Below are 15,174 nucleotides of genomic sequence, written 5' to 3' on the forward strand. Positions count from 1 at the left end.
CAGTATTTAGGCTTTATATTGCGCTTGTAGAATATACGAACAAAACACACTATATAATCTACAATCGATCGCATAGTTAGCTACTTGAGTTGATATTGACAAGCGCTGGTCAATCATCTTGTTGGTAAGCTTTCGAGTGTACACAGTAGTTTGCAGTTTTGTTTCACACATAATACAAAATATGGATGAAAAAAATCTATATACATAACAGTTTGCGATATTAACTACTTTTGCCTCTTGGCCAAATCTACACTCGATCGCATAGTTTGCTACCTAGGTTGATATTAACAAGCGCTGTTTGAAAAGCAGTATTACTTCAATGCTATGGTTTGGTTGTAAGATAAAATACTAGTATATGATGCATTGATGTAACAGATATGTAGGCACATTCGTATAGTAGAAGAAAATTCTCAGCAGCAGCTGGTCTGCAAACACTACAATGCGATTTTGCAGTTTGATACGAACGTGTTTTGTTCACGTGAAGTTGAAATGAAAATCTGTCGTGTCTGATCAATGAAATATATTTGATAAAATAACACAGTTGAAAGGCAGTAACATATCTAAGGTTGTGCTATGTTACAGCTCCACAAATAGTTATTCGTCTTGCAAGATACTGGAACAGATGTCCACATGTTATTGTATATTATCTGATTTAGGATATTTTGAGAAATTATGCAACAGAACATTTCTGCAAGATGTGAAAAAAATATTTATTTAAATGGGATTTCTGAGGTTTAGCCATCGCCGAAAGGCCAATGTTTCTTCGTTAATGCATGGCAAAAGTAAAGGCTATATTGTTTGCTAGTATGCTAGTCCGTATTGCATATCGCAAGGTGGTAAAGCGGCTCTTTTCATTTCGCTGTGAAAAGAACGGTCACAAGCCCGTACAAACGCTGAGTGACACCTCTTGATCATGTAGCTTGTATGAAACGTGTTTATACAACCACAGTAGTTCAAAGCAGAACGCTTTTCCTTCTTCGAGGGAGAAGAAATCTGGGTGCAAGTCCCGGCTTTGGTTATAACACGAATACTACTCGCTGCTCAATAGCAATATTCATACTCTTACACAGTCAATATAATCTCGGGACCAAATGCCACTAGGCTCGATTTTGAGTTGCTACACTCATGATAAAAATGAACCAACACATTGACATTGAGTACGTGATTAAAATGTACCAGCAATTTTTCGCTAATCGGTATGTAGTAAAACTATTTGACAAATCTACGTTATAACTAGCACAGTTAAAATTTAACGTTTAAGCATTCGCTGATAATAGGCATGCAATAGCAATCCAACGCTGAAATGACTCACACTCCTACGCAATTAATTTTATCGCGGGACCAAATACCCATAGGCTCGATTTCGAGTTGCTGCACTCACAATTAAAATGAACCAACAAATTGTCATCGAGTACATGATTGAAATGTACCAGCAATTATTCGCTGATAAAAGGCACGCAATAGCTATTAAATTCTGAAATGATTCTGAAATGATTCACACACCTACACAGGCAATTTTATCGCGGGACCAAATGCCACTAGGTTCGATTTTGAGTTGCTCAAAGCAACATCTCTTCCAAGACGAAACTTAACTAATGATACGTGGTATTTTGAAAAAACGTTTAGTGAAAATAAACATATTACAAAAGTTGTGAAAGTATTAAAATAATAATCACCCTATGACAACAAGTACACTTTTCTTTAAATAAAATTAATTTGTTATCAGCAATAATGTTTAAGGACCAAGGATAAACCCACATTTACAATACTTAAATAAACATTCTTAAGTAAGTTAAAATCAAACGGAACTCAAGTTGCATCAGGAGGAGATCAATCTGATTATACACAACAAAGTGTTTTATTTAATGCAAGTGACCAATTCCTTACAATCAGACACAAGTCCATATCACATAGCAAACGCATGCGTCAATGAAAAACACGGAATATACTATACATCAGTGTTTGGCAAAACGCATGTCATTCCTTTTATAAATAAGAATCCTCATGATGAGATTTAAAGACTTTATATATGACGTCATTTTCCCACTTCACAGAATTTATTTGGTTCATCCCATGTGAGATTTAAAAAGTAAATATAGATCTATTGGGAAATTGTCTTGTTTTTTAAATTCGACATTGGCAAATAACGTCATGTTTGTTGCGTACAGCACTAACAAGAAGCAGCTCCTGGAGTCGACCTTTTGACATTTGTTGACTGCGACCAACAGTGTACGTGGAGGTCACTCGTAGAGTATAAATGAAGCGCTCTGGGGAAACGGGGCTCAGTGCATGTGTGTAAAGTGTCTTCCCACATTAACCTGTGCAATCCGCAAAGGAGAATAAGTGGTGACACTTTCCGCTGTGTAGCATTGTTCGCATAAAGGAAGATTCTTCTTAACAAAAATACAGTTTAAGCGGAAAGCGTCGTTCTGCATCTTTGACGACATTTTACGAACATACATAACGCCTCGTTTTTTCCAAGAGCGAAACATATATATTCAAAACAAAAAAATCAAGAAAGAACAAGTCTTGTCACAACCCACTTTAATTAAGACGAATTTCTTGCAATACAGTTCAATAAATGTAATACAACAGTTAAAATAAAATATGGTAACGAAAGATATTGATAGCAAAATAAAACATATTTGTAATAGAGTAATGTTCTGAAACTGCTTAATGTGCATGAAGAGTCTAACTTATCAGTAAACATCAATTATTACATCTTTCTTCATTGATAGAAATGTGTTTTGTTTGTATGTTTACAAGCCATAATGAAATCATTCTTCCTTGATTCCTTGATATATATATATATATATATATATATATATATATATATATATTAGCAAAACAAATATTCAAATTGTACAAAGAAAAAAAATTATATTGTTGATTAAATTCTATCAGTTACTTCGTCGATTGTCGTTTTATAGGTATGTATGTTGATCTGTTCGAGTATTAAGACCTCTTATTTGATAATGACTATGTTACAATGCAGTAATTTCAGATTTCCCGTCACAAGTGCACTATCGTTTCTACGAGGACAACGAGATAAGCAGGGGCATACAGTAAAATATTCCTCTGTAAAACGTGACAATTAAAGAGGAGTCGACTCTCGGTAAGGTACTATAGCGATATGTACCATATAGTCACCAATATCTTTGCGTCTCTATGTTAACTTTAATTCACGTATGTGCTATATCTGCTTTTGTAAATGCAATATTTTCTATTTAAGCTTATTCAATGATTTAGACTGATACCTATGTTCCAGATAAGAATCTTTTTTAAATGTCCGAAATACAATTTTCTTTTTAAAGTTAATAGTTAAGAAACGAATTGATATCATAGAATTGCTTTCGCATTTGCATTCGTATTTTATGATGGAAGTAATTTTCCGGTGGTCAATTTATAAGTTACGAACTGTTTTCTTAAACAAGAACATTTCAAAATGGCAGTCTTTTATTTACTGTTCTATACTGTCTGGTTCCTGATTGTGTACACTTTTATTTTTTAGCGTTCTATCGTGTATACAGTTTCATAATGACCGGAACGGTAAAGTGTCATCATCTAACGAAGTTATACAATTCTTTCTGTTGAAAGAGAATCAAAGAAACACGTTTGACAAGATTGTTCATTGTTAAACAATATCTTATGATCATAGATATAAAATCGTTGTCGAATGTTTTCATGTTATAAATCGAATTTAATTTGACTTGTGATTTTCCATTTCAGAAATGAACCTTGTTCTCGTTGTTGGGTTATTTCTTTGCCTCGAGTCAGGTAATTGACCGTTGCAGAAATATTGTTTGCTCCTCTTCTGCGTGTTCGTGGTAGTTGGTCTATTGCATTAACTTACAATTATTGAATTCTGAGAAAGATTAACAAAGATGAACACTCAACAATGATTATTTAAAAATTCTATTTGTCAACTCAAAGCCACACACCTTGAAATGAAATACAGGGCATAGTAAATTTAAGTGTACATAAGAAACATATTTTATCTATGTCAATTTGAATATATCTGGTGGTTACAAGGTAGAAATCCGTCTATTTTGCGCTTTAAAACTTAAAAATAATCGCGTTTGTCAAAATGGACGTATATGTCTAGAAATCCTACTTTCTGTTTGAAAAGCGGTACCGTTTGAAAATAAATCAATAGCTTGGTAACTAGGCTATATATTTAATTTTATCTATCTCAATTAGAATAATTGTATCTGGTGTTTACAAGGAAGAAATCAGTCTTTTTTGCGCTTTAAAACTTAAAAATTATCGCGTTTGTCGAAATGGACGTATAAGTATAGAAATCCTACTTTCGGTTTTAAAATAAAAAAAATAATGATAAATTACTTGCTAACTAGGCTATAGATTTAATGACAATTTTGCACACTTTCAAATTGCATCTATATGTATTGATTAAGATGTACTTCATCTCAAGGTGTGTGACTTCAATCTTTGTACTGACACTACCTAGTAGTAAATTTTCAGCAGACGCGAATATGTTTCGCTATCATTCATTCATTTTATTCAAGGAACAAAACAGACACTCTAAGAACTTACTGAAATGACTCAATGACATGACTAGGACGTCCAAATGAAATTCAGGCCAGTCAGTACTGGTATTTAAGGAGAAACTATATGAATTCAGGACAGAGCAGTTGAACGCAATTGAGACAAGCAATACATTGATTACCATTATGTTGCAGCTGATGAAGAATATCCGGATGTTAATAATATAAACGCATAAGTATTGACAAAGAAAATATATCAGCATATATTAACTGTATTTCTTAATCCGATACACACATTAAAATACCGTTAATTAAATTTAATTAACGTACCTATATGACAATAAGCTATACATTGGGTCTTACTTCCGAAAGCTCTAATTAAAAGAACGAAGACCAACTCTCTGTAATAATGTATTGTTTAAGTCTTTTGATAAACGTTTATAGGACACTTACGAGTAAACTATAAATTATTTAGCTTCAACGACTGCGACGCAATGCTTAAGTTGCGCACCAATGGTCAGCAGTGCCCAATGTGCTACCACCAAAACTTGTTTAGATGGGCAAGTATGTATTGCAAATCAATAAATAATAAATAATAATAATAACTCATTCGGAAAGAAGTGGTGTTGTTTTTCAAATTTTGCACTTATCTTAAAGCACCAGGATTCTATGCTTACCGTCAAATATAAAAAATGAAATAACTGATAGGCCGTCTTTAATTTCAGGAATGCTATGCTAAGTACGTGTTGAAACAGAATGGAACGGTAATTTTCGAATTCGGATGTCACGATTTTCAGGTATAAGTAACTCTTGGTTTTAGATACTATTTTAACCTGGTGTTTTTTCTCTGTTTATCTTTTAATAATGTCTAAACTAGATACACACAATGACTTTGTAGTGTGCATAGGCCAATCGTAAACGGCCTCCTGTAAATTCAGAATTTGGTAAAGACTAACGCGTTTTGTTTTTCATCCATACTATATTACAGACATGCCCTGACCAGATACCTAAGGTAACTGCTGGAACCCATGTTATAATTGGCAAGCGAGCGACCGGCGAAACCGAATTGTGCTATAAATGCTGTCATGGAGATCTGTGTAATCAAGAAACACTTTGCACAGGCATGAGTAAGCCTCAATAAACTATTTGTTTATCAGTAAACCATTCAACAGAAGTAAAAAAAATGAACTAACGACCTTCTTAACATGTATAGTTAGTAGAAAACGCTTTTGCTTTTTATAAAAAAAAGTTTATTTCACTGCTGTTGTAGAAAACCATTAAGCATATTTTCATTAGTGCAGTACACATTATAAAGCAACACATTTTCTTATCTTCATATTTATTGGTACAGAATAGTCTACATACAATTCATATGCATATTAAACAGTGATATAAAGTTTCGTGGATTAGCACACGATCCTCTGGAATGCTAATTTTGTTTTGTTCTATGCTGGAATTTTACTAGAGAAGAAATAAAATCAGGTAGTTAAGAATGTTATTGCAAAAGGACCTTTTTCGTTCTAGCACAGCTTAACTATATTTATAATCACTGAGTGAACTAATCTCAAGCATTTTTCACCACACTGCAAATCATGATAAACAATAATTATACCCAAAAGAAAGAATTGTGTATTGACACTCACCAGTGGGAAAACAGGGAGTTATCGATGCGAAGCACTGTACACATATCAAAGCGTTGTGGTGCTGCGATGAAGTCCTGGGCATGTTAAAACAAATAAGTGTTCTCTTTAATTGAGCCATTTATGCCTAGTGGACTCTCCCATCCTTCTAGATGGGATCAATTTATTTCCAAAATTAGGGATGTCTAGTACATGTATACTTATTTCTATATTTAGAATATTTCTTACAGAAATTCCTTTAAGCAAACAGCGCAGACCCGCATCATTTGGCGTCTCATCTTGGTCTACGCTGTTTGCCAAGGCCTTTTTTCTAGACGCTAGGCATAAATGGGTTAAGTGATAGTAGATCGTCTCCAAATAGGAGATGATAATGTTAAATAAAATGACAGGTTTAAAATGAAGTAAGTTCGAATATAATTGAGATTTGGACAACGCAAGAAAAAGTCGGATGGATTTTTTGTTTCTGCACCACAAGAGCAGAGACAGCTTTAAATGAAGTTCTACGGTGTAACTCGTTGTTCAGCTTGCTACAACCTAGACGAAAACTAGAGTGGTAGATCTGCGAGTTTTGAATGCCAATATTGTAAAGAATATCCGATATAAACATACATATATACAGATCATTGTTTAAGACTTAGACAGTTGAGTAAATACAACAATAATATAATGACTGGTGTCGTCTGTTGGACCCGATGTGATTTTTGATGTCGCTGATATACATGTGTATCGAAAAGAGCAATGTGCATTGAATGGATCCTTTAGGGTTTCGGCAGTAATAGACGACAAGGAAAGTGTATTCGTTAAGACAATACGATGTTTTGGTTAGAGAAGTTAGTAGAAATCCAGTCGAAAAAAGCCGTTTATGCCAATAGAAGACAATTAAGATAGTATATATTGACGCCATTCTGTATCGAATGCTTTCGATATGTCACAAAAAACCCGGCTCTGACCTCTTTAACATCATTTAGCGCCTAAGTAATGTCGTCGTACAAAGCAGTAAGCTGCTTTACCGTAGAGTCATCCTTAATACATTCTGATTTGAAGGAATTGATAGTGTTGTGTGTAACTAGGTAATTTTATAATTGTTTGTGAACAAAACGCTTCCGATGCCTAGCAGGAACATTGAACGATAGTTGAACGTCTAGTAAGGATCCGTTTTCTTGTAAATTTGGCGCAACATAAGCAAGTTTCTAAAATTAAGGAAACTAAGAGGTGTATAAAAATGTGCTGAACGAAAGACAAAATGTGATGGCCTATTTGTTAAACCACTCTTTGAATAGTATTGGGCTTATTGAGTCCGCTTCACTGGCCTTCGAGGAGTCAAAGACAGATATGGCATATTTAAAATCTTGTTAAAAATGGTTACTTTTTATAGCACAGCTCAAGTAAAAGGAGGGAAAATGGGTAGTCGGGTTGACTTATTCTATGGTTGATTATTTACATAATTAAGCGTTTAATAAGGCTGCCTCATCCTCTATTACTCATCATTTACTGTTTCTTCTCTTTTCTCAATATTGTGTATATGGTATTTAAGCGTTGTTCGCAGTTGAGATGTTTAAGATGTTAACTAGTTAACATCTTAAACATCTCAACTGCGAACAAAGCTTATTTCTTTGCAGTGATGTTTAAGTTAATTTAATCTATACTCCTTTTGTAATTATATGCCCTTGCTTTTAGAATAAAGTTTTGGTTTGCACATTTTGAACGTTGACCCATGCGGTTCGATCATTTGATGGTTTTGCGAACCCGTGTATTCGTTTGCGCTTGTGAGTCACATTCCGAATTCACTATTCATCCAGTGTACACCATCTGGTCTGATAGTAACATCTGTGTTAGAACTGATTGATGTCAGATAAAATAACAACATGCAAAATGTTGGCAACAATATCCATATTATCAGTATTAAGCAATTAGATCAAATCAGTAGAATTATTTATTTTTTAAGCTTAAATGTTACTTTTGTATTTTGTAATGCCTACTTAAATTTTATTTGATTCGCTTGACGTTATGTGATTTTGAAAATAAAGTTACAACGTAAAGAACTAGTTATAAAGTAACCAATTCATGCTCTGTACAATATTTCAAGATTCTTAATGTACAAAATGCATTGGACATCAATATATATTTTTTATAATATTCATAGTGAAAATAAACTGTTCCGCATGAGAGATTCATATGAAAACTATTATTTTATTTCGTGAAATAAACTCTAAAATATTATGGAACGTTATTTTATTATCTGATGCAAAAGAAAACATTTCGCTTCAAAGGATTTGCTAATCATCAAAAGGTTGATCGAAAATAATATAATTAAGATCTAATGGTATACTTTATACCGAAAGTTATTCACGCAGTCATGAAAGATAAATCAAGCTGTCATAACAAATAGTTAATTTGTAGTTGATTATTGTTGGCGTGTTGTTGTTGTTATTTCTTTGATTTTTTTTTTATTTGTTGTTTATTGGGATTTTGTGAGTGCATATTATTTTTTAAAGAACATTCATTTATACTAAACGAAATGAAGTTCAATTGTGTTTTTTCATTAAAAAGATTATTGCTTTATAACTGTATTATAAACTATATTCCTATCTTCTTCAGCCACAACAACCCCTGTCAGCCCGTGTTCCCCCAGCCCCTGTTTGCGTGGGTCCTGTTTCATAGGCAGCGGAAATAATCCCACATTCTTCTGTCTGTGTCCAAGTGGCTTCACTGGACTTCACTGTGAAACGGGTAATTATCTAAAAAAATTAATTACCGATGAAATAATAGTCGAACAGTAGAAGTCTACCAGCTTATGGTATATTCATTTATGAAACCAAAATCATTTGAAGTTTTAATAGTGTTCGCCTGTGTCCGATTGGTTTCACCGGCATGCATTGTGAAACGGACGAGTGATCTTAATTTCCATAAAACAAATATCATTATTTTTTATTAATGTTTGAATCATACTTACATAGCAAGTTCCGACAGTCTCACTCTTTAATCCGTCGAACGATTCAAAACTACATTTTTTGGTTTGTTTGATTTTTGTAAAATTCAAAATTATAATAATCAGAAATCAAAACACATTTGATTGTTATTTCAATTAGAAATCAACCCGTGTTCCCCCAGCCCCTGTTTGCGTGGGTCTTGCTTCATAGGCAGCGGAAATAATCCCACATTTTTCTGCCTCTGCCCGAGCGGCTTCACTGGCATGACTTGTGAAACGGGTGAGTAGTATGCATATGCAAACATACAATGGGATAATTTGTTTGATTGTTTAGCCCATTTATGCCTAGCGTCTAGAAAAAAGGCCTTGGCAAACAGCGTAGACCCAGATGAGACGCCGCATGATGCGGCGTCTCATCAGGGTCTGCGCGGTTTGCTGAAAAGAAATTCTGTAAAAAGTATTCTAAATATAGAAATAAATATATAAGACATCCCTAATTTTGGAAATAAATTGATCCAATTTAGAAGGATGGGATAGGCCACTAAGCATAAATAGGTTAAAATGGTCTAACAGCCCATGGACGTTTTAATCATCATATACGATGAATCAATAGACATGTACTTCATCAATTGAAAAGCTAAGGAAAGATTAAGCGCATGTTTTCGTTCTCAAATCGAAAGCGTTGAAAACCTGGATATATAATCAATCTATTTGTTTCAAGCTGCAATTGTATGCTACGTTTTAACCTATTCGTAGTAAAAATTAGTAAGGCATACCTCAGGATGGCGAAGAATGAATGATAATGCTCCAAATACAACAAGTCTTCAATTATTATTCCATTATAATACCATTTTGCAAACAATTTATTTAAATAGAATGACATATTTTGACGTGGGCCAGCTTATGGCATATTTATTTATCAAAACTGATGTCGATTTAAATTGAGCGCATTTTAATGCAAAGTGCTACTCGAAATTGTTTCAGTCATTTCTACAACTACTGCAAAGACAACGCCGATTCCAACAGCAACAACGACAGGTATGTATTGAGTTTTTATTTGTTATTAACTTATTTGCCAAATAGAAAAGGCAAAATTTCAAGTGGAACAACGGAAATTTATACAGAAATGCTGGGCAAAATATGAACAAATAAGCCCAAGGCACATTAAATATTGGCCTAAATTATCCGACCATTGTTATTATTGCCTGTGGATTAAGTTCATACTGAATGTATCAAATATTAGTGTGTATGTTTATCGTATTCATTTCTAACCAGATACGTTGGATCTATTGGGCTCTCAAATTTATTAACACATTATAAAAAGCAAAACTAATATAAAACAAACACACCAAAATATTAATCATAACGGATGCTTACACAATCTATGATCATGCGCAGTGCATTATCTAATGGGCAATACAATCGTGATACATCGGCTATCTCGGATTCCCCCGTAAGATAGGCCTCGTGGCTAACGGTCGCCATATTGCCTTGTATTACTACTTTACTACCCAAAAGGTTGTCAGTCTATTGTTATGAGGCTGTATACGATGCGCGTTGAACTAGCGCCAAACTTTTTACCAAAACTTTGATATTAAGAGCACTATTAACGTTCATTTGTGTTGCATTTTGACCTTTTATCCAAGTGATTTACTTTTCCATTATTATTTAATCACCCTATCATCCAATTTTTAAGATGAAGTTACGGTGTTTACAAAACCAACCAAACCGAAAGTGAAACTGGATGCATTACGTTTCGTAATGTAAACATTAAATATTTGTTCAGTTTGAGGAAGCGAATCGATAATAGACGTTGGAATATGTATGCAATACAGACTATCATTGCCGATTGTAGTACTGGCTAAAAAATACCTTTTATGACAGGTCATGTATAGAACGTTAATCAAATAGTGACCATAAATCACTACAAATGTCTGCGTTGTTCATTAATATAATTAATGCACGTTTCTGATCTAATTGCCTGTATCTAGTTGTAATTACCATGATATTGATAAAAATAAACGTTTTTTTTCATAAATTAACATTACATGTTTTATTTTTATCATTTAGGGAATAAATAATTGTATCATTATCATCATTAAATATTCTGAAAATAATCTAAATTATCATGATTACTTTAAAGTAGAATTTTTAAATTTTACTCATTATTTTTAATGAATTTCCACATTTGCTTGATTCAAAATAAAATGTATTAATAAAGGTTTCAGTTGTTAGTTTAAACCCTTTTTTAGTTCGATTAAATTTAAATTACTAACTACGTACATGTATGTGAAATGCTCTTGAGTTCGTTTCCTGGGCCTAGAACCAGTACTTGGGTGTCTCTTGGAGATTTCTTAAGAATGCTCCCACACTGGGGATCAAACCAGTGACCTCCAGATCATTAGGTGGACACCACATCCATTACACATCAGCGACCTTTAATTAGTAATTTACTTTAGTATTGCAGCATTATATAATATAATGTTGCTACATATTTTTGGAAAATGATTAATGTGCAGTACTAAATAAATCTAAATGCATACAATTTTAATTGTGTATATTGTGTGATTATTAGTTACAAATTCCCTTTTTACAGGTATACTGGATTATGAAAGACTGATAAACATAAAATTGACAACTCATCTCCCCAACGATACTAAGTGTGGCTCATTCTCAGAACAAACCCATAGTCAGTGAGAAAACTACAGTGTAAAAAGACCACTTGATTGTGACAATTATGGCTGACCAAGCAAATGTTATCATTTAAAATAAAAATAACTTCCAGTTCAATATACATTTTATACCAATTATGACATTGACCAACACAGAAAATAATTATAAGGTTGATTTTCCCAAAATTGACTGTTACAATTGGATACTGTTTTAAGCTTCACTCTACTTTGTCTGAAAATAAAAGTCCTAAATGATGTAATAGAAACATACATATTTAAATTTTAGTTTTACAAGGATTTATATATATATATATATATATATATATATATATATATATATATATATATATATATATATATATATATATATATATATATATGTATATACATATTTTATAATATCTTTTTATCGATGGTCAATCATTTCAAGTTTAACTTATATATACATACACATTATATACATGTGTATGCTTTGATTTTTTTCTATTGAAGCCAAATTAATATCCCATTAGATAGATAATATCACAGCAGTATTCCTAGTTTGTCTGCAAGTACTGCAGAAATCATGGATTATTATTTTACTGAGTCAGCCTTAATCTTTATATTATAATTGTTAAAACAGATTAAGATGTGCATAATACAATTGAGGATGCATCAAGATTAAAAAATGGTACATGTATAAATTAATAAAGAATCAATAACAATCAGAAACTGTGCATTTTTTTCAGTATTGTGTGAAAGAATTTGAAGTAATTATGTGTTTTTGAAATATGATTTATGTGAATTTGAATAAATATATAAAATTTAGTGATTTTCTCAGACAAAACTGTTAATTACATACTAAAGTATTCAGAATGTATTATTGTAATATTCATTCGAATTTTTTAGTACAAAAAGCACTTTTCCCTGGCATTTGTATTTATAGTAATTGCATATTTTATCATTCTGACAGCATTTATAAACTGTGTTCATGCAAGCATGAACACGGTTTCATTTTTTGAGTATTTAAACAAGAGGGCCATGATGGCCCTGTATCGCTCCACTGCTGAAAAAAACAGGCTGAAACAAATTTCTCTGCATGTGCAAATACTTAAATATAGGCCCTATTTAAGCACATGTACACTTTTGTGACCTTCTGGGCTGGGTCAAATTTAACCCCAGGGGCATAATGTGAGCAAACTTTGTAGAGGACTACTATATCTCACTACATACAAAATGTGGTAGCCCTAGGTCCTAGAGTTAAGGACAAGAATATTTTTAAAGTTTTCACAAAATAAGCAAGATATAAGCGTATATAATGTTCAATTTTGTGACCTGCGGGTCAGGATCAAATTTGACCCAAAGGGCATAATTTGAACAAACTCGGTAGAGGACTATAAGATGTTAGTGCATACCAAATTTGGTAGCCAAAGTCCAAATGGTTTTCGACAAGAAGATTTTTAAAGATTTCACAAAATAGGCGCTTTATAAGCGTTTATTCAATTTTGTGACCCCCCGGGGCAGGGTCAAAGTTGACCCCAGAGGCATTATTTGAACAAATTTGGTAGAGGTTTATTAGATGTCACTACATACCAAATTTGGTAGCCCTAGGCCCAATGGTTATGGACAACAAGATTTTTAAAGTTTTCACAAAATAGGCCCCATATAAGCGTATGTTCAGTTTTGTGACCCCGGGCAGAGTCAAATTTGACCCAAGGGGCATAATTTGAACAAACTTGGTAAAGAACTATTACATGCCACTACATACCAAATTTGGTAGCCCTAGGCCCAATGGTTATGGACGAGAAGATTTGTAAAGTTTTCACAAAATATATCCTATATAAGCATATGTTCAATTTTGTGACCCCCCGGGGCAGGGTCAAATTTGACCCCAGGGGCATAATTTGAACAAATTTGGTAGAGGACTATTAGATGTCTCTACATACCAAATTTGATAGCCCTAGGCCCAATGGTTATGGACAGGAGATTTTGAAAGTTTTCACAAAATAGGCCTTATATAAGCAAATTTTCAATTGTGTGACCCCCAGGGCAGAGTCAAATTTGACCTCAGGGGCATATTTTGAACAAATTTGAAAGAGGTTCACCCCAGGAACATTCCTAAGAAATTTCATCAGAATTGGACCAGTAGTTTAGGAGAAGATGTTTAAAGGAAAAGTTAATGCACGGACGCACGATGGACACAGGACCTATGGCCAGTGGAGCTAAAAATCAAATTAAACATTTAGTTTTGATGTAAAAACAGTTTTTATATGCAAGTTTCTATTTAACTTATAAAATAAAACAGCATGTTATTCATTATTGAAAAGATTATTCCAAGCTTGATGTCATATTTCAACTTTGCATAGTGTAGTTAATTGAACCTTGTATTGAACTGTATGGGCAGCTATATTTTTTAATTTATGTATGTTGTATTATACAAAATGCATTATTTCTACCACAAGTAGACCATATAAGGCCTACTTCTACTAAATAGGAACTGGTATGAATTTGACACTGTTTTTGATGCTCATACAAAACTTTAATTATTACTACTCTTAAGTATATTAAATATTTCAAGTTTTTGTTCAACATTTTTTGCAAAAAAAAAAGAGTGTCTTAATGCATTTGAAAATATACTTAAAACAAACTAAAAATGCATTTTAACATACCTTTTTCCTGGTAAAGTGTATTTGGGATGATAAAAAATACACTTGAAGAGTATTAATGCTGGAAAAATGCAGAAAAAAATACATTTGTTTCTGTTAGAAGTGTGTCTTGTCTGCATTTTTAAGTGTATTAAATGCACATCAAATGCAGATAAATACAATGCCAATACTGTTACATGTATTGTAATGGACATAAAATGCACTTGTTCTTGTAATTAAATGCTTTAGTGAATTGAAATTTTATAACGTTTTAACAATTAATAATACCTTTTTATATAAATTTTCTTTTGAAATGTGACACTTAAATGATTTTTGCACAACTAGTAAGAGATATAATTTGTGCTCATAATGCTTTATCATTACACTATATAATATCATTTGTTGTATGAAAATTTCCCGTAAAATTCATGTGAAAGCTCAAGAGATCAATAGCAGCATGCTATACCCTGCTCCTTTTTACATGACTTGATGGTATTTAGTCCCCAATTCTACATGGCTAAGGGAAAATTAATGTGAAGATTTGACAAATAAGTCTTAACTGGGATCCAATAGGCAGACTTTCATATTACTTGTATTTAATTTAAATTATTATCTGAATTGCTCTTTGGCAAATCTTCGTTGGTCACAGTATTCAACTGAATTTTGTTCACTTTGTAGTGATTATATTTTCTATATTTATCAGACAACATCTTTCTTCAAAAGTTTAACATGATTGCTAGGTAAATTTAGAAACAAGATCAATGCATCATAACATAAAATGAAAAAATGTGTAATAGTAAAAAT

The 15,174-nt window shown here is 32.8% G+C and overlaps 2 protein-coding genes across 33 annotated transcripts in view; one reads left to right on the forward strand and one right to left on the reverse strand.

Moving 5' to 3' along the window:
- Nucleotides 1–15,174, reverse strand: part of LOC127858832 (transforming acidic coiled-coil-containing protein 3-like) — a 164,936-nt gene that overhangs the window by 49,539 nt on the left and 100,223 nt on the right. The window lies entirely within an intron of this gene.
- Nucleotides 3,730–15,174, forward strand: part of LOC127858831 (neurogenic locus Notch protein-like) — a 43,523-nt gene continuing 32,078 nt past the window's right edge. Inside the window, exons 1-7 of one of the 3 annotated variants that reach the window (XM_052396123.1) lie at nt 3,730–3,777; nt 4,981–5,069; nt 5,231–5,302; nt 5,494–5,632; nt 8,744–8,875; nt 9,235–9,354; nt 10,059–10,112. In XM_052396123.1, the coding sequence (XP_052252083.1) occupies nt 3,732–3,777; nt 4,981–5,069; nt 5,231–5,302; nt 5,494–5,632; nt 8,744–8,875; nt 9,235–9,354; nt 10,059–10,112 (652 nt within the window). In that variant the 5' untranslated portion in view covers nt 3,730–3,731. Of the gene's footprint in view, nt 3,778–4,980; nt 5,070–5,230; nt 5,303–5,493; nt 5,633–8,743; nt 8,876–9,234; nt 9,355–10,058; nt 10,113–15,174 lie in introns of those variants that run through there. The other 2 variants (XM_052396124.1, XM_052396125.1) reach the window with 2 other exon arrangements.

This window comes from Dreissena polymorpha, chromosome 14 (assembly GCF_020536995.1).
Source record: "Dreissena polymorpha isolate Duluth1 chromosome 14, UMN_Dpol_1.0, whole genome shotgun sequence".
NCBI lineage: Eukaryota > Metazoa > Mollusca > Bivalvia > Myida > Dreissenidae > Dreissena > Dreissena polymorpha.